The sequence below is a fragment of the Pieris napi genome, chromosome 6 (genome assembly GCF_905475465.1).
Source record: "Pieris napi chromosome 6, ilPieNapi1.2, whole genome shotgun sequence".
NCBI lineage: Eukaryota > Metazoa > Arthropoda > Insecta > Lepidoptera > Pieridae > Pieris > Pieris napi.
This window is the reverse complement of record NC_062239.1, coordinates 1,866,792-1,887,067: the sequence shown is the minus strand read 5'-3', so window position 1 is coordinate 1,887,067 and position 20,276 is coordinate 1,866,792. Positions and strand designations below refer to the sequence as shown.

The 20,276-nt window shown below is 36.4% G+C and overlaps 1 protein-coding gene across 1 annotated transcript; it reads right to left on the bottom strand.

The window, feature by feature from the left end:
* Positions 1–910: 910 nt before the first annotated feature.
* LOC125050252 (mucin-2-like) lies at positions 911–20,276 on the bottom strand. Its single transcript, XM_047649981.1, has 2 exons — positions 19,794–20,276; positions 911–5,368 (listed from the first exon to the last, which is right to left on the bottom strand). Exons 1-2 carry the CDS (start codon positions 20,241–20,243, stop codon positions 1,106–1,108), a joined length of 4,713 nt encoding a protein of 1,570 aa, XP_047505937.1. The 5' UTR covers positions 20,244–20,276; the 3' UTR covers positions 911–1,105.

Here is a 20,276-nt window from a genome sequence, read left to right as displayed (position 1 = left end):
TAAAATATTTAATTAATTATTTCACCGTCTCATTTATCAACATAGGTTAATAAAGTTATAAGCTATTAAATACGACGCGGCAGAGTGAGTTCTACTTTATGCCCCGCACCAACTCATTGTGGAGTGGAACCAGATGCCAGTAGACGTATTTCCGATCCGATACGACACAGGGGCCTTCAAGAAAAGAGTGTACCATTCCCTGAACTGTCGAACTGATAATCTCTTCGTTTTTTTGTATCATGAATGATGTTATTTCTGTGCGCTGTAACACTTTGCATACAAAATGTCAAATTCTTTGTAAAGAATATCACATATTATTATTTATAGAGTATTTTACCGATGATGAGCTGTGTTGGCCTACTGGCTTCAGCGTGCGACTCTCATCCCTGAGGTCGTAGGTTCGATCCCCGGCTGTGCACCAATAGCGCATTTAACATTCACTTGAACGGTAAAGGAAAACATCGAGAGGAAACCGACATGTTTTAGACCTAAAATGTCAACGGCGTGTGTCAGGCACAGGAGGCTGATCACCTACTAGTCTATTAGATTGAAACAGATTCATGATCATTTTTTTCAACACTAGCGCAATTTCTTTTACCGATGTTATGATAAAACGATTCAAACAGGATAGATAAATATGAAGAATAATGCAGGAACCTCCGGCGTGCTGCACATTCTAAAACGTGTCGCGATCTTTCATAGAATTTAAGCAAAAACAGTCAAGGGTCATTTTAATTTAACTATAATTCCGAGTAAAAGAATTATGATTTTACAATAATGTGTATTTTTTCACTACTGTTAATATAATTAAACAAATAGATTTTATATATAACATTATTGTACTTATAATCTAAATAAATGTTAAATTACAAAAATATTTTTACTATATAATAATACATGTTGTATTTCCAATCTGTATTTTAATGTTTACCACGTTTAAAATAGGCGTATTATTAGTATAGAGTAATACATATGTATAAAATAATTTACACGTAAATCTAAAATATATACACAGGTAATACTACTTATAGGCAAATCACAATTGTCCTTATAACCAAATAATTAAAATTAAATAAGATCTTGTTACCTTATATTTATAAATTATTTACGCTAAATAGGGCAATATCGAAGGGTTACCAATTCTCTCAACTCGTGGTATAACCATTGATCTTGGTAAATCATCAAATTCTGGCAATATTACGATGTTCTTACTTCGACCTCTTTTCACTCCTAAATAGAAGCAAATACTTGAAACAAGTAACAAAAATATTAAAGTTATTAATACCACCATTGTTATTGTGAAGGGGTTCCAAAAGCTGTAGGGATCAGCCAATACTGGACTTGTCGTTGGGTCTGTTGGCTCTAATGTGCTAGTATCATCACTTGTGGACGGTGTGTCTTCTGGTAATGAAGGGATATTTTCCGGTGTAGATGGTGTGTCTTCTGGTGTTGAAGGAGTATTTTCAGGTGTTGAAGGAGTGTCTTCAGGGGTGGACGGTGTGTCTTCTGGTGTTGAAGGGGTATCTTCAGGTGTGGACGGTGTGTCTTCTGGTGTTGAAGGGATATTTTCCGGTGTAGATGGTGTGTCTTCTGGTGTTGAAGGGGTATTTTCAGGTGTTGAAGGAGTGTCTTCAGGGGTGGACGGTGTGTCTTCTGGTGTTGAAGGGGTATCTTCAGGTGTGGACGGTGTGTCTTCTGGTGTTGAAGGGATATTTTCCGGTGTAGATGGTGTGTCTTCTGGTGTTGAAGGGGTATTTTCAGGTGTTGAAGGGGTGTATTCAGGGGTGGACGGTGTGTCTTCTGGTGTTGAAGGGGTATCTTCAGGTTTGGACGGTGTGTCTTCTGGCGTTAAAGGGGTACTTTCCGGTGTAGATGGTGTGTATTCTGGTGTTAAAGGGGTATTTTCCGGTGTAGATGGTGTATCTTCTGGTGTTGAAGGGGTATTTTCAGGCGTTGAAGGGGTGTCTTCAGGTGTGGACGGTGTGTCTTCTGGTGTTGAAGGGATATTTTCCGGTGTAGATGGTGTGTCTTCTGGTGTTGAAGGGGTATCTTCAGGTGTGGACGGTGTGTCTTCTGGTGTTGAAGGGATATTTTCCGGTGTAGATGGTGTGTCTTCTGGTGTTGAAGGGGTATTTTCAGGTGTAGATGGTGTGTCTTCTGGTGTTGAAGGGGTATTTTCAGGTGTTGAAGGGGTGTCTTCAGGGGTGGACGGTGTGTCTTCTGGTGTTGAAGGGGTATTTTCAGGTGTAGATGGTATGTCCTCTGGTGTTGAAGGGGTATCTTCAGGTGTGGACGGTCTGTCTTCTGGTGTTGAAGGGGTGTCTTCAGGGGTGGAAGGGGTGTCTTCAGGGGTGGACGGTGTGTCTTCTGGTGTTGATGGGGTATTTTCAGGTGTAGATGGTGTGTCTTCTGGTGTTGAAGGGGTATTTTCCGGTGTAGATGGTGCGTCCTCTGGTGTTGAAGGGGTATCTTCAGGGGTGGACGGTGTGTCTTCTGGTGTTGAAGGGGTATCTTCAGGTGTGGACGGTGTGTCTTCTGGTGTTGAAGGGATATTTTCCGGTGTAGATGGTGTGTCTTCTGGTGTTGAAGGGGTATCTTCAGGTGTGGATGGTGTGTCTTCTGGTGTTGAAGGGGTATCTTCGGGTGTGGACGGTGTGTCTTCTGGTGTTGAAGGGGTATTTTCCGGTGTAGATGGTGTGTCTTCTGGTGTTGAAGCGGTATTTTCAGGTGTTGAAGGGGTGTCTTCAGGGGTGGACGGTGTGTCTTCTGGTGTTGAAGGCGTATTTTCTGGTGTGGACGGTGTGTCTTCTGGTGTTGAAGGGGTATTTTCCGGTGTAGATGGTGCGTGCTCTGGTGATGAAGGGGTATCTTCAGGTGTGGACGGTGTGTCTTCTGGTGTTGAAGGCGTATTTTCTGGTGTTGAAGGGGAGCCTACAGGGGTGGACGGTGTGTCTTCTGGTGTTGAAGGGATATTTTCCGGTGTAGATGGTGTGTCTTCTGGTGTTGAAGGGGTATCTTCAGGTGTGGACGGTGTGTCTTCTGGTGTTGAAGGGATATTTTCCGGTGTAGATGGTGTGTCTTCTGGTGTTGAAGGGGTATTTTCAGGTGTTGAAGGGGTGTCTTCAGGGGTGGACGGTGTGTCTTCTGGTGTTGAAGGGGTATCTTCAGGTGTGGACGGTGTGTCTTCTGGTGTTGAAGGGGTATTTTCAGGTGTAGATGGTATGTCCTCTGGTGTTGAAGGGGTATCTTCAGGTGTGGACGGTCTGTCTTCTGGTGTTGAAGGGGTGTCTTCAGGGGTGGAAGGGGTGTCTTTAGGGGTGGACGGTGTGTCTTCTGGTGTTGATGGGGTATTTTCAGGTGTAGATGGTGTGTCTTCTGGTGTTGAAGGGGTATTTTCCGGTGTAGATGGTGCGTCCTCTGGTGTTGAAGGGGTATCTTCAGGTGTGGACGGTGTGTCTTCTGGTGTTGAAGGGGTACTTTCCGGTGTAGATGGTGTGTCTTCTGGTGTGGACGGTGTGTCTTCTGGTGTTGAAGGGATATTTTCCGGTGTAGATGGTGTGTCTTCTGGTGTTGAAGAGGTATCTTCAGGTGTGGACGGTGTGTCTTCTGGTGTTGAAGGGATATTTTCCGGTGTAGATGGTGTGTCTTCTGGTGTTGAAGGGGTATTTTCAGGTGTTGAAGGGGTGTCTTCAGGGGTGGACGGTGTGTCTTCTGGTGTTGAAGGGGTATCTTCAGGTGTGGACGGTGTGTCTTCTGGTGTTGAAGGGGTATTTTCAGGTGTAGATGGTATGTCCTCTGGTGTTGAAGGGGTATCTTCAGGTGTGGACGGTGTGTCTTCTGGTGTTGAAGGGATATTTTCCGGTGTAGATGGTGTGTCTTCTGGTGTTGAAGGGGTATCTTCAGGTGTGGATGGTGTGTCTTCTGGTGTTGAAGGCGTATTTTCTGGTGTGGACCGTGTGTCTTCTGGTGTTGAAGGGGTATTTTCCGGTGTAGATGGTGCGTCCTCTGGTGATGAAGGGGTATCTTCAGGTGTGGACGGTGTGTCTTCTGGTGTTGAAGGCGTATTTTCTGGTGTTGAAGGGGAGCCTTCAGGGGTGGATGGTGTGTCTTCTGGTGTTGAAGGCGTATTTTCTGGTGTGGATGGTGTGTCTTCTGGTGTTGAAGGGGTATCTTCAGGTGTGGACGGTGTGTCTTCTGGTGTTGAAGGGGTATCTTCTGGTGTAGACGGTGTGTCTTCTGGTCTTGAAGGCGTATTTTCTGGTGTGGATGGTGTGTCTTCTGGTGTTGAAGGGGTATCTTCAGGTGTGGACGGTGTGTCTTCTGGTGTTGAAGGGGTATTTTCAGGTGTTGAAGGGGAGTCTTCAGGGGTGGACGGTGTGTCTTCTGGTGTTGAAGGCGTATTTTCTGGTGTGGATGGTGTGTCTTCTGGTGTTGAAGGGGTATCTTCAGGTGTGGACGGTGTGTCTTCTGGTGTTGAAGGGGTATCTTCTGGTGTGGACGGTGTGTCTTCTGGTGTTGAAGGCGTATTTTCCGGTGTAGATGGTGTGTCTTCTGGTGTTGAAGGGCTATTTTCCGGTGTAGATGGTGTGTCCTCTGGTGTTGAAGGGGTATCTTCAGGTGTGGACGGTGTGTCTTCTGGTGTTGAAGGGGTATTTTCTGGTGTAGATGGTGCGTCCTCTGGTGTTGAAGGGGTATCTTCAGGTGTGGACGGTGTGTCTTCTGGTGTTGAAGGGGTATTTTCCGGTGTAGATGGTGTGTCTTCTGGTGTTGAAGGGGTATTTTCAGGTGTTGAAGGGGAGTCTTCAGGGGTGGACGGTGTGTCTTCTGGTGTTGAAGGCGTATTTTCTGGTGTGGATGGTGTGTCTTCTGGTGTTGAAGGGGTATCTTCAGGTGTGGACGGTGTGTCTTCTGGTGTTGAAGGGGTATTTTCAGGTGTAGATGGTGTTTCTTCTGGTGTTGAAGGGGTATTTTCCGGCGGAGATGGTGTGTCTTCTGGTGTTGAAGGGGTATTTTCAGGTGTAGATGGTATGTCCTCTGGTGTTGAAGGGGTATCTTCAGGTGTGGACGGTCTGTCTTCTGGTGTTGAAGGGGTATTTTCAGGTGTAGATGGTGTGTCTTCTGGTGTTGAAGGGGTATTTTCTGGTGTGGACGGTGTGTCTTCTGGTGTCGATGGGGTATCTTCTGGTGTAGATGGTGTATCTTCAGGTGTGGACGGTGTATCTTCAGGAGTGGACGGCGTATCTTCAGGTGTAGTAGGAGTAGTTGTAGTATCATAAATATTACATTCCCCTTCGAAATCTGGTGGTATATATCGAAATGAGTCGATTAATACAATAGAATTAGAAGCAGCTATCCCAAGCATTGTTATCTGGAACAAATAATATAAGTCTAACTTTTCAAATAATAAGTCTTACTTTACTTCAAGTACTCGTAGTACTTGAAGTTAGTGAATAAGTAGAGTAGAGTAGATCTATGATAGATTTTTTATAAAGAAGTCAATCAATACAATGTTGACATGTCAGTTTTATTAATTTATGGTTTACTGAGTTAAAATTTTGATAAATGTATTTTTGGTATCATAAATTGTTATTTAATTATTTATGAATATTACGGTAATTATAAGTTCATACAGCAATGTCAAAGTGTGAAAATGATAAACCTAGCTATTTTACGATTAATAAGAATTATCGATTTAAATTTCTAATCATTAAGAATTTAAATATTTGATAATTTTATTATGATTGGTTATCGATTAGGAAAACCTGACTATAAAATGAAAATTCCTGAAAGGAAAAAAGCCAATTTTACTATTTTCAGTTGCTTAAAAACAATGTTACTTAATTATTCGTTTCTTATTTCTATGGTTGGAGTGTGATTTTTGGAAGTTCGTAAGTCGTTGAGACGTCTCTATTTAGAGTTGTGACGCTCTCTCCTGTTTCTTTAACGATTTTGACAATTACAGTATTTTAATCCATATTAAACTATAAGTCTGACCCGCACATTCAAACGTGACATATATTGTCTTATAAATATTTATTGTTAAAAAAATTACGTTTTAAAACTTCGGTTTATGCAAATATTACACAATTAAATAAAACATCTGTTACAGATAGATGATGAAAGATCAGGTCTCTCGCTATCGACGATAGCTGGAAAGCACTTGAAACTAGATAGTCTATAACGCTTTTTTGTTTTCTGTTATTTGACTTACACTGCCTTGAAATTTGCTTGGACCATTTAGAGTAACTCTCGTTGTTTGCCAACCTGGGCCTCGGAACCACAAATTCCCCACAGTAATACTACTATCGGGCATTATTTCAAACACCGACACCCAAATTTGATCACCAGGCTTTGCTTCCATATACGCAGTCACTTCCAATATCCCTCCTTCAGACATCGGAAAAGATATAGATGACATACAGCTCTGTATTTTAAGTGGATAAACGAACTTTAAACTCTTTTCATGAGGTCTGTCAATATTAATATCGGTATAATTCTGAATCTGCCACATTGGTAAACCAGCACACATATTATTATTTTGATTAAATATAACATCAAAATCCTTTTCAAAGTCATAAGTAATACATTCACTACACACCCGGGCCACTAATAAACCGAAAATTAAAATATGTTTCAACATGACTAGAGTAGAATATTAAATTAAATATATCAGTAGCGTGTGACATTCGTAATGACTAGAGCGATGATAAAAGTTTGGAAATCACATTTTTATACAAATTATTGTTGCCGTATCTTACGCAGAAAAGTAATATTGCTTGTAAAGTAGGAGTTAAATTTTTATTGTATGTAATTGCTGGTTTTAGCTAATTATTTTTAATTTTAAATTTTCGTTAAGTATTGCTCTATTTCAAAGTATATTTTAGCAAAAAAATGGTTTTGTAAACAATTTACAGGTAATTTATTCATATTAGTATTTGTTTGTGTAAATAGGAACATTATATTATTATCAACTTTTCAGTAGGTAACTAAGTGCTATAACGCACGAAACTTTTATGTGACGTAAATCCTTATCTGAGCAGTGTATTCAAAAATTACTTAAAATCAACGTTCTAGAAAAAAGTTCTAGTGGGAGTAGGTACTTATAAAAAACTGGCTTATTTTAATAAATTAACGAAATTAATATTAGGATACTTAACTCTGTCTCGTCCGTCCAAATGGCAAATGGATATTCCCCATCGCACTAAACACTACGAGTGTAGTGAATAAATAAGATCAGTCAAGGAAGCTGTCTCGTGCCTTTATAATCCAAGAATTTTTAAGCTAAACTAAAAAATGATGTACTTGTAAAAGTTCCTTAGTAATTCTTACATAATTATACTTACTTAAATATTCAAATAAAATATTTTTTTTATAATCTAAATGCACACGGCTCTGAGCACGTTAGTTGTAGTTTATTGATTAAATAGTTATACGTTGTTAAAACAATTATTATAAATTTAAATTGTATTCATTTGCCGCTTAACAAACCTCAACGATGGTACAGCTATTTAGCTGTCAATACTACTTGTGTGAGATGGTACCTATAGTCGGATTTGAGAGCGCCAGGGCAAGGAAAGGAAGTATTACCAGCTCATACACCCCTTGATGTATTTTTTATAAAAAAGAGTCTAAATAATCGATTAAGATTATGCTTTAGAAGTAGGCTTTTTGAAGTTATTTTTTAGATTTCAGAGCAAAGTTTTACATTTTGTGTTACCCTCTTTACATGTCATCCGTACGATAAATCAAATAGTAAAATGTAGATGAATAAGAAATACTCCAATGTGGGATCGCTATTTAGGCATTTTGAATTTTATTCTTCTTTCCTGTGTTGTCTGTCTTTATAGATAATCAGATGTTTTATCCTCCCATAAAGAAAAGCAGTCCGCCTTTAAAATGCATCTGAATTTGAGCACAATAGCCAGTAAAGTGTTCTGGCTTATGCAACGAAGCTAAGGCGTTTTTATACAAACTGTACGTAATAAAGGTATTTTTACTTAGCTGTCTATTCATGTATCCGCCATATCGATCGATAAAATATATTATTGGGAGCTTGATAGCCACATCAAAGAGCAATTACCTGCGTGATAACGATCAAAGATAAGATTATAAAGATAATATCAAGATCTCTATATGGACATAGATAATTTCGTATTTTTAATTAATGACAAGGAATAATGACTGCTCGTATTTGAAAATAACGTTTATTTTGCGCCTATCGTAGTTGTAATTGGCGTCATTTGTAAAATAATAATAATTTATTATTGTTTCGGTCTACTGTGACAATGAACTTGCTTAACAGAGACCTGAAATGCGGGACGTGAAAAAACTTTGTAGTACAAAGGTGATGAGGGTGGAAAAAGAGAAAATAAAAAAAACGCTGGCTCTAACGTAGTTACGTGATGAAGCGAGGTCACAAATGTTTCTTAAGACAACTTTATTGATGTAATTAATACTGTATGTGTTTGTGTGTGCTAGGCTAGGCATGCTACTGTGCTACAGTGCTAGGCATGCTAAGGGTACGAATCACTTGAACTACGGAGACAGAAATCAGTAATCTAGTTTGCACGAAATGCTTTGAGGGGTAAAACAGACTGTATGGACCTGACACAGGAGTAGGTTGAATGTGTTAAAAACTAAATAAAGATCTTGTTATCTTACGTTTATAACTACGTTAAATAGGGCAACATTGAAGGGTTACCAATTCTGTCAACTCGTGGTATAATAATAATTGATCTTGGTAAATCATTAAAATCTTGCAATATTACGATGTTATTACTTCGACCTCTTTTCATACCTAAATAGAAGCAAATACTTGAAACAATTAGAAAAAATATTATTGTTATTAATACCAGCATTGTTATTGTGAAGGGGTTCCAAAAGCTGTAGGGATCTATCAATACTGGACTTGTCATTGGGTCTGTTGGCTCCATTGTGCTAGTATATCATATCTTCAAGTGAGGTCCGTCCGTCACCACCCACACCTAAAGATACACCATCTTCTAGTGTGGAGAGGGTATCATCTTCAGATGGTAATGCTCTGTCTGTGTACTGATGCAGAGGGGGTATCATCTTCAGGTGTGGACGGTGTGTATTCTGGTGTTGAGCACCTTCTTCAGTTGTAGAAGGCGTATCTTCAGGTGTAGTTGGTGTGTCTTGAGGATAGTTTGCGCCTCAAGTGTAAACGGCTGTTTAACAAGTTCAGCCTTGCGATTCTGTAACTCACTCCACCAACTCTCACAGCGGATTTTTGCTCACAAATCGTTCGTTAAGGTGTCATGTTACAATTTGGTATTCTGATAAACAATAACCGCGATAAAAGCGCCGCTCAAATTAGATTGTTTACTAAAATTGGAACTAAAATTTGGCACTCCAAACACTAAAGCTTAAAAATTATTGGTATTTGGTATTCTGATAATGCCATTTGACATCTCATATGAATTAAAATGTAGATTTTTACGTCAAATTAAAAGTTGCTCTTCCCTCGGTGAAATCGTGATTTACCAGTGAGTTAGCCATTTTTAGCGAAGTTAAAACTTGTTTTATGTGAAAATATTCTAACATAGGACAATCTATATGTATCTTGGGGTAAGTTTATAAAATAATATTTATCAATACAGCATTATTTTCCAAAAAAATTATATATATAAGCATTAGGCTTAGTGTTTTGTTATTGTTACAGAAGGCCCGTTTCAACTTTAAAACCTCTATTTCAAGAAATAAATGATGTAATCCATTAAAAAATACTTAATAAAATATCTATGGATGGCGAAGAAAATGTAGGCACGAAACGACCAATTGGTTTCTCGGCGTTGGTTACTGTCGCTTTTTTCCAATACCCAAAAAATTATTATGAAGTACACAATAATCTTAAACACGGTAATACAATTTTTCATATAAAATCATAGTTGCCTAAACTGCATTCAAAATAGATTTGTGGTCTGGGTTTAATATCTCTTAACATTTCAATCATTGGTAATTTTCTTCCTCGTTCTTGATGACTACCGCTGATGGCTGTAATACAATGGTTATCTGTTAAAATTATAAATAGTGAGATGTGGTAGGTCACTGTACTCACAAAATAATATTGCGTAGCAATTTAATTATTTTAAAGTTTAGGAAAATAATAAAAAACACTTGCATAAAATACACAGAAACTGAACATAAATTATGACATATTTAGTGTATCTTAGTAAAAGTTAAAAAAATTAACAAACAGTTCTTATGAATGTTAGACAAAACATAGGTAATATTATTTTTGTGGGTTTGACCTCTGAATCACTTAAAAAGGTTGCAATAGTAGTTTTCATGCCATCTAAAAACTACCAACACTTGCAATTACACAAATGAATAAATAAATAAACACTAATTTGTCTTCTTTATAGATACCCTTTTATTTTATAATTTTAAACCTTTTGAAACATAACATTTTGAAAATTTAAAATATCTATCCATCCTATTTAGTTTGAATCCTTAGACCATTTGCTGAGAGAATTACTTTTAGAGTGACATTTTTTTTTTAAAGATTAAAATTGTAACAATATATCCAGATGTCCGGTATCCATTGTTTTGTGCTGAAACATAATTTATATTTTTAAGTTATCTGTCCCTTACAAACAGCAGGGCTTGTCAGTTATCGGGTTATAGTAAATACTAAATATAAACTCTTAATTGGAAGTTATAAACAAAACACGTAACTTAAGATGTACTAATAAATAAACTTATTACTTACTTTTAAGCGGCCCCTTTGCCAGATGGGTTTTACGGTCAATATCAATATCATCTTCACAATATTCATAATAGGTTATTATTGGCAAGACGTTTTTATATTTACACTACATTATACAAGTGTTTTTATCTATTTTGAGTTTAAACTAGGTCTTTAGATAGGTCTCCCAAAACATGTTTTATGTACGTACCTATTCTATTTTTATCAAATAAAAGAGAATACGTAATTACGTACATATTAATAGACAACAACTCACTAGGTTGTTGAGCTACAAACTCCCTCCACTTGTCAAGACGTAATGTAAAATTTCTTAACCATGAGATTCCAAAAATTACGTGAGTGACGAAGGGAGCGTTGTTAGTGCGTGGTGAACTCACGGATTAACATTGAGTTACAGAATCGCAGGTCTGTTGGAAAATAAGTTGTTTTAAAGTTCTTTTGTTGTTAGATAGTGTGAAATTAATGTGTACTTGCTATTTAACCATAATAGCTTTGATACTGAGAGCAGGTTTGAATATAACTGTATAAAATTCAAATTCAAAATTCAAAAATCATTTAATCATATTGGTAACACTTTGTACACTTTTGACTTGTCTGTAAAGAAATACATATAAATGCTTCTAATTTTACATTTAGTGCCAGTTCTCAAATCAAGGGCGTAGAACGGAAGAGAAGAACTGGCAATAAACTCTCCGCCACTCTTTTTAATCGCCATGTTTTTTTTTTACACAACGTTTGTAAGGAGCTGTAACCATTAAACCATGTTCCACATGACATCTTAAGTAATTAATAATAATAACATAAATTAAAAACAAAGAGTTGTCCTCTATCAGCAGGAGGCATGGTGAAATAGGAGCACGCACTTACACTCTCGAGGGAACGAGGAATTAAATAATTAACATCACCGCATATAATTTAACATTTCAAAATGAACTGTGCTGCGTGTAAGAAGTCTGTGAAAAATGAAGACCTATTGGTCTGCACAGCCTGCAGGGCCGCGTACACACAAGTGCATTAACATGACTTCAATACATTTAAAAAAATATTTAACAAAACTAAAACAGTCTTGGATGTGCAGGAGGGCCTGCCAGGATGTCAAGGCAAGGCGTAAAGGTGATGAGACACCCGTAAGACTCAGTTTTTGGTGTCCTCCGGAAAGCAGTGCATCATCAAATGCATTTTGCACTCCGGGACTAGGCCAGTAACGTATGAAAAGCTACTGGAATCGAATATAAGTGCTGCTCTAACCGAGATTAAAAAGGAGTTCTCTAACCAATTATTCTTATTTTTAACTTTTAATTTAATTTTATTTATTACTAGCGACCCGCCCCGGCTTCGCACGGATGCAATGCTGATACTAAATTCCAAGTGCTATAGAGTATAGGGAGAACCGCGGCCTCCGACGCGCTGCGTCCCGCAATGTTTAAATTTTTAATATCTTCGAAAATATTCATTTAAATCATATTCTGTAATGGGCCAAATAGATCTATATTAAATCAACAATGTATATAAAGTATTTAATTGGATAAGCATTAATGCTGTATTGGTTAAAATCGCTTCGAAAATTATTTGCCATTATTTGTCGTAAAAAGTAAATGACAAAAAAAAATATTGTGGGATATCCATAAGAGGTAGACATATACCATCGCGGAGTTTTCTGTAGACCTTTTCAATGTGTAGAATACTTAGTACATTATTTTGATAAATCTCGTAGGGTTCGCAATGTAAGCGGAAAAAATGTAATTATTTACGACTAGTAGACTCGGCCAAGCGTTGCTGTGGCTAAGATTCTTGTTATATTACATAGTAGTAAACTATTCAAGAGAAACGGCAGGAGAACACCAATCCAACATGCTTTTTTGGTGGTTATGCCATTAAATTGTAGCTTATGTGAAACGTTGGTATTTTGTTTGATAAGGATACCTAGGTACGAATAAAGAGCCTTATCTAGCGGTGGTATTTTAATTTAAAAAAAATTAATAAAAGGACGCTTATTGTGACGTAACTATAAAAGATAGAGACATTCTGTCGCGACATTTTTTATAGATAGTGATGTGTCCTGAAAAATTGTAATACATAATTTTGTTCTATCATTAATAGTTTTCGCAGCTCACGCGATTTAAGGAAGTTTTTTGTTTATTTTTTACACCTTGGGTTAGATTATTCAAGTATTCTCAAAAATAACAGTATTTCTCCATCCATATTTAATGGATATACACATTTTACATAATTTACACATTACATATAAACCTTCCTCTTCAATTACTCTATCTATTAAAAAAACCGCATCCAAATTTGTTGCGTAGTTTTAAAGATTTAAGCATACATAGGGACAGAGAAAGCGACTTTGTTTTATACTATGTGAGTGATACAGTTTACACAAGACTTCATTACTTACACTACTAACTGTTGCTATTATTATTATTAATATTATTTATACGACTAAGTAATAGTATTATTACTTTCTTTTTCTTTTTTTGGCAACTGAGGCGCAAACTAGCTGCTGTGGCAGAATGACCAGCGCTGTGGATCAGTCTGCTCCTCAGCATAATGCCGAGCTAGGGCCAATTACAACCACATCACACACCCATTACACACTTGAAACGAACCGAAAGGAAATAGGGAAAATAAAAATATTTTTTTTGTTTTCTCATTATATTTTTTTTTCTTTGATAATTGCTATTATGTGTGTTTATGTGTGTATGTTTTTGTTTGTATTAAATGTTATGTCTACGTTTATGTCTATGTTTATGTCTATGTTTATGTTTATGTCTATAGCTTCTGGTGATGAGGGGGTATCTTCAGGTGTGGATGGTGTATCTTCTGGTGTGGAGGGGGTATCATCTTCAGGTGTAGAAGGTGTAGCTTCAGGTGTGGATGGTGTGAATTCTGGTGTTGTGGGGGTATCGTCAGGTGTAGACGGTGCATCTTCAGGTGTGGACTGTGTGTCTTCTGGTGTTGAGGGGGTATTTTCAAGTGTTGAAGGGATAACTTCAGGTGTGGGTGGTATGTCTTCTGTTGTTGAAGGGGTATCTTCAGGTGTTGAAGGGATAACGTCAGGTGTCGATGGTATGTCTTTTGGTGTTGAAGGGGTATCTTCAGGTGTAGATAGTGTGGCTTCTGGTGTTGAAGGGTTATTTTCAGCTGTTGACGGGATATCTTCAGGCGTGGACGGTGTGTCTTCTGGTGTTGAGGGACAATCTTCATGTGTTGATGGTGTAACGTCAGGTGTGGACGGTGTGTCTTCTGGTGTAGATGGTGTATCTTCTGGTGTGGAGGGGGTATCATCTTTAGGTGTATAAGGTGTATCTTCAGGTGTGGATGACGTATCTTGAGGTATAGTAGGAGTAGTTGTAGTATCGTCATAAAAATTACATTCACCTTCGAAATCTGGTGGAATGTATCGAAATGAGTCGATTAATACAATAGAATTAGAATCAGCTATCCCAAGCATTGTTATCTGGAACAAATAAGAAGTCTTACTTTTCAAATAATAAGTCTTACTTAACTTCAAGAACGAGTTCGGAGTTATGATAGATTTTGTATAAAAAAGTCAATTAAAACATCGTTGACATGTCAGTTTTATTAATTTATGGTTTACTGAGATCAAATTTAGATAAATAAATAAATGAGTTTTTGGTATCATAAATTGTAAGTTAATTATTTATGAATAACGGTAAGTATAAGTTCATAAAGCAATGTGAAATTGTAAAAATGTTAAACTTGGATATTTTACGATTAATAAGAGTTATCAAATGAAATTTCTAATCATTAGGAATTCAAATATTTGATAATTACTTTTAATAATTGTTTATCTAATAGAAAAACTTGACTACTAAACTTAAATTTCTGAAAGGTAAAAAGGCAATTTCACGTATTTACAGTTGCTTAAAAACAAAGTTAAATTATTAGCTTCTTCTTTATTGGCTAGTTGGAGTGTGATTTTTGGAAGTTCATGTACGGTTTGTTCGGTGACTAATTAGACTTTATATGAGTTGTGACGTTCTCCCTCTCGTGTTTCTTTAACGATTTTGACTATTACAGTTTTTTTTATCCAGATTCAAAGGAAAAGTTTGACTTGCACATCCAAAAACGCAGTCAAAATAAATATTTACTGTTAAAAAATTACGTTTAAAAATGCAAAGTGTAACGGTGTTCGGTTTATGCAGAGATTACACACTAGATTTTAACAAAAAAATTATGTACTTGTAAAAATTCCTTAGTGATTCTTACTTAAATGTTCGTATAAAATATTTTTTTATAATCTTAATGCACACGGCTCTGAGCATATAAGGTGTAGCTTACTGATTAAATAATTATACGTTGTGAAAACAATTATTAATAATAATAATAAGCCTTTTTATTTCCTGTTTTAAAATAGTTGCTAGTTGCTATATTACAGTAACCAAAAATATTGATTTTGTTAGTAGCTTGGGTCAGATTATGTAGTAATATATATGATTTATTTATGAATGAATAGAAACCCCGGTTTGGGTAAACGCCTCCTCCAAAGATGCCCATTTTTGTTGGTCCTGTGCTATGGAGTGCCAGTTTTTGCCAGCTTTTCTTTCCAGTGTCTTATTTTGTCCATTTTCATTATGTTTAACATGCTTTGCTCTAAACCTCTTTGACATACATTGATTTTACTCATAGCTTATGTAGAGAATTTCCAGGTCTGGCTTCTATAAGTTAAACTAGGTAGGAGACATGAGTTTATAACTTTAGCTTTGAGAGTTATTGGTAAGTTACACTTAAGTATTTCTTTCAGGCTTCAATATTAATTCCAGGTTTGTTGGACCCTGCTTTCTATTTCTATAATGTTACTGTTTTTCTCGAAACTTATTCTTTTTTCCAGGCTATATATTCTAAAGGGTAACCATTGATAGTTATAGGTCTTATTCGTGTATTACTCATTATCTTTGTCTTCGTTAGATTCATCTCCAATCCAACTTCCGCACTCGCTTGATGTACAGATTTGCATGAATTGCATCTCGTTGACGGTAGAAGTATCAAGTCGTCAGCGAACCTCAGGTGACTTAGGTAGGTGCCTTTTATACAGAGTCCTGTTTTACTCCAATCTAAAATAGATTCATGATGTTTTTGAGTATTGCTATGAAAATAGTGGGTGAGAGCGGGTCGCCTTGTCTTACCCTTCTTTCTATATGGAAGGCGGGGCCTAAAGTTTCGAGCTTTATTCTTCCTTTGTTGTATGTATTAACCCTTTGTAAACCTTTATGTATTTATCTGGCACCTCTTGTTCTTTTAAGCTTTTACTTATGTGTGTGACTGAATCGAAAGCTTTTTGATAATCAACAAAAGTTAATTATCAAAAAGCTTTCGAGTAAGTAAAGAGGTCTCTGAAACACTTGATATTTCTCCATAACTAACTCAATGGTGTAGATATGGTCGATAGTAGAGTACCCTTTTCTGAAACCTGCCTGTTCTACAGGTTGTTTTGCCTCTATTATCGGGCTTAGTCAATTATTTATAATGGATGCGAAAAGTTTGTATATATTTGGTAACAACCTAATTGGTATGTAGTTGCTGATCATTTTTGGATCGTCTTTTTTATATATAAGTACGATATCTGCTTCAGACCATTCTATGGGCGTTTCAGAACTTAGAAGTATAGAATTAAACAGTTCAGTTAATGGTTTTGCCAAAATTAGGTGAGATTCTTGTCTTCTTTTTTAATAATTTTATAGTAGATACGTTCTTGTAATATCTTCTGTATTAGGTTTCGCAAGGATCAAACTTTGTTGGATAGTTGTTTTTATTTTGACGTAGGAGGTCTGTACCGTTTTGTTCTCTAGGCTGATGGGTTGACCTGATGGCTCCAAAAGAAAGCTTGATAGGTTTTTTGTATTTTGCTATTCCATCCTTGTTTCTAAGTTGATTTGTTTTATTATTTGTAAAGTTAGTCCTATTTTTCTTTTGCCTGGTAAGCCTAATTTTACACCTAATAGGGCGGTTGTATGATGCGTAGCTTAGGTTCAGAACTTCTATATTTTGAAACAATTTTGGGTGATTTGAAAGAATGTAATCTAAATGCCGATCGCCAAGTCTACCTACGGGTTTATTTTTTCTTGAAACAGGTATTTATAATTGTTAATTCATATTCTATTTCGAAGTTAACAAGTCTCTGACCTCTATCGTTTCTTTCGCCGTTTCCGTATTGTATCATAGCTAGATATTCATTTTCTCTGGGGACTCCAACTTTTGCATTGAAGTCTACCATTAGAATGATATGTGTGTGTGCTGTTTCAAAGGCCTTTTCTATGGTCTTATAAAATTTTTCAATATGCAACGAAACTAAGGCGTTTTTATACAAACTGTAGGTAATAAAGTTAATTTTTCTTAGCCGTCTATTCCTGTATCCGCCATATCGATCGATAAAATATATTACTGGGAGCTTGATAGCCACATCAAAGAGCAATTACCTGCTTGATAACGATCAAATATAAGATAATATCAAGATCTTTATATAGACAAAGATAATTTCGCATTTTTAATTAATGTCACGGGATAATGACTGCTCGTGTTTGGACATAAAGTTTATTTTGCGTCTATCGCAGTTATAAGCGACGTGATTTGTAAAAAATAAAAATATTATTTTCGTTAAACTAGCAATTGTTTGGTCTGCCGTTACAATTAATCTGCTTAACAGAGACATGAAATGCGGAACGCGAAAATTATTGTAGTACAAAGGTGATGAGGATGGAAAAAAAAAGCTGGTTCCAGCGTAGTCACGAGATGAAGCGAGGTCACAAATGTTTCTTGAGACAACTTTATTGATGTAATTAATACTGTATGTGTTTTTGCTAGGCATGCTAGGGGTATGAATCGCTTGAACTATGGAGACAGAAATCATTAATCTACTTTGCTCGAAATTCTTTTAGGGGTAAAAGAGACTGTACTCTACCATTGCTTAGACTTATGCATGCATGCCTTTCTGTCTGAGTAGAGCTCACAAACTGTCCTCCGCCAGCAATCACGAATTCAGCAAATCGTGTCACTTCTTTACCGTTCCATTATACTACTGGAAATTTCTTTCACTGACTGAAGATAGTGTTTGTTATTTCAGGTAACATGTATACGTAATCGACTGGGAATAAGCATTTAACAGGTCGCTAATACAAATATGTATTATGACAACTTTCATATTGAGAATCGCATGCCCGTGCGTTATCAGGATTTCGAAAAGACTATGTAGGCACCACAGTAAATGTATTCTACCTATTGGTAGAAATTTTACAACGCCTAAACGTGCTATTAATTACCTTATTAAATGATATTCACTTTAATGATCTATAAAAATAAAGTCATTCATTAGTATAGGGGTTTTTTTAATGGAACAGGAGGCAAAGCAGCAAACTATGAATAGAGTGATCGCTGAGACAGAATTCGACCTTCCAGCATTGATGCATTGATATCACACCGCATTAACGGCGGTGGTATATTCCTCTGGTCATCAAGTGTCCTTTGAGGTTTTGGCTATCAATTTATCCACCCTACAAAGGCTTGCATAAAGTCCCTTGTACAGACTTAGCAGGGGACCAGAAGGCACATGTACCCAAAGGGAGGCGAACTAGTCTCTCGCCAATTCCACCAATATGCCCAAACTTTTCCTTAGCAATGGCTCTTTTGAAGGACCTACAGAGTGAGCTGTGAATTTTTTAAATTCATTGGTTTTTTAATCACACTTTCGTCATGTCGCTGTTTTGCAGACGGCGATATTATCTTCATACTTTCGTAACGCGAGTTCCTCTGCGCAGGTCAAAGGTCAAAAATGTAGTCCGTGTTACGATCATTCAAATTCATTTATTAATTATTTAATTGGTAACACAATGTACACTTGTAAATGTCAATAAAAAAATACATATTAATTCTTCTAATTTAACATTTACTGTTCTCAAATCAAGGGCGTAGAACGGACGAGAAGAACTGGCAATAAACTCTCCGCCACTCTTTTTAACATCTAACTCTCATTGTGAACATCTACTGTAGCACTCTAGGCTATTTTCACGGTAGGACAAATATTATACATTTCAATTGAAGTGTAGGAGATTATTAATGGATGTCAAATTTAATTTTTTTCCACGCGATAGTTTCGGCATTCCTTTTATGCTTCACCTCCTGACTGTTATTTATAGTTTCGCTAACAATTTTACATAACACCGTCTAGTCTAGTACACTAATCGTGCGCAACACCTTTTAACTCATGATTCTATTAATTATGTCCTTATTCAATTTTCATTACATTTGATTATTTACTATATTATGAATATAGTGAATAATGTTGAGTGGAGCAAAATTATTTAAATACAGACAGCAGGACCCAGGTACTTAAAATTAAGTAGCTACTTCATAAACATTATGCATTTTCCTACTGATTTCAGGATTTAATAGCTAAATTATACTGCCTGATCGTGCGTTGTTTTACCAATTTATTTCTAGACAATAATTTGGTAGTTAAATTTATAATAACCAACTTTTTGAAAGTGTTTCGTAATTTGTTGCGACGATTTTATGATGAATTTGATGATAATTGCAGTGCTAATATCGGGTTAAACTTAATTTCAAATTATTTAAAAAAATCTCAAACACTTGCACTTATTATTAATTAAATTACTTTGGCTCCAATACATACTCGTATATTAATATGAATGTACCGAGTTATTTCTTGGTATCTGCTATAGCAGATGCAGCTTGATATTTTTATATACTTCTTCCCACAATCGCAATGGCTACGTACAACAAAATAAGCAAATCATTTTGTCATAAAAGCTTTTGTCATGGCTTCCGGGAAAAGATCAAATGGAGGAGTGAAGCCTGGACGTAAATGTACACTTAATCTGTTTACTAACACTAAGTTAAACAGATCTTTAATGCTATAAAGTATAATTACAAAAATATTCTTTAAGGAAACCTATCTATTGGGCTCATATTAACTAAAACGTAAATTATATGAGAATTAAGTATATATTCTATAAAAAATTATTGATAAAAAATCAATCTATTATTGACTATATTCATATAACCATTAATATAAAAAAGTACTTACATATCCGGTAAAATTCCCGGAACCTTCCATAATGTCGATTCGTAACTTATGCCAGCCCGAATAAAAGTTTGGCGTGACTGTGGGCCCCAACATAATGCTTCCAAAAGTAGCATCACCAATCTCCCTCACTGCATTCACCATAATTGTGATTTGATCCTGCTCACTCGACTGCATGTATGCATTGATATCTACACGCCCTCTTTCACTTCCTTCAAAAGTAAAAGAAGCCACGCAACTCAACCGCTGCCTATTTGGGGAAATAAACTTCTCACTCAGCCAATGCGGAGGGTCTAATCCTATATCTGAATATGTCTTAAGGTCCCACATTGACAGGCCATTACACATACCAGCTGTGTTTGTGAAATTGTCCCTATAACCATACTCGAAATTGTAAGGCAAGCACGCGTCACACACCACGAAATATGCAAAAATCGCAATTAATTTATACATCTTTGAAATACTTAAGCATATTAAAGAATATGT

What these genes read in the sequence shown, in the direction of transcription:
- LOC125050252 (XM_047649981.1), bottom strand. Translation starts at nt 20,243, where the DNA reads ATGTATAAATTAATTGCGATTTTTGCATATTTCGTGGTGTGTGACGCG. An exon ending in CCGGGAATTTTACCGGATAT is followed by an intron (nt 5,369 to 19,793) that starts GTAAGTACTTTT and finishes TATTTGTTCCAG; the next exon opens with ATAACAATGCTTGGGATAGC.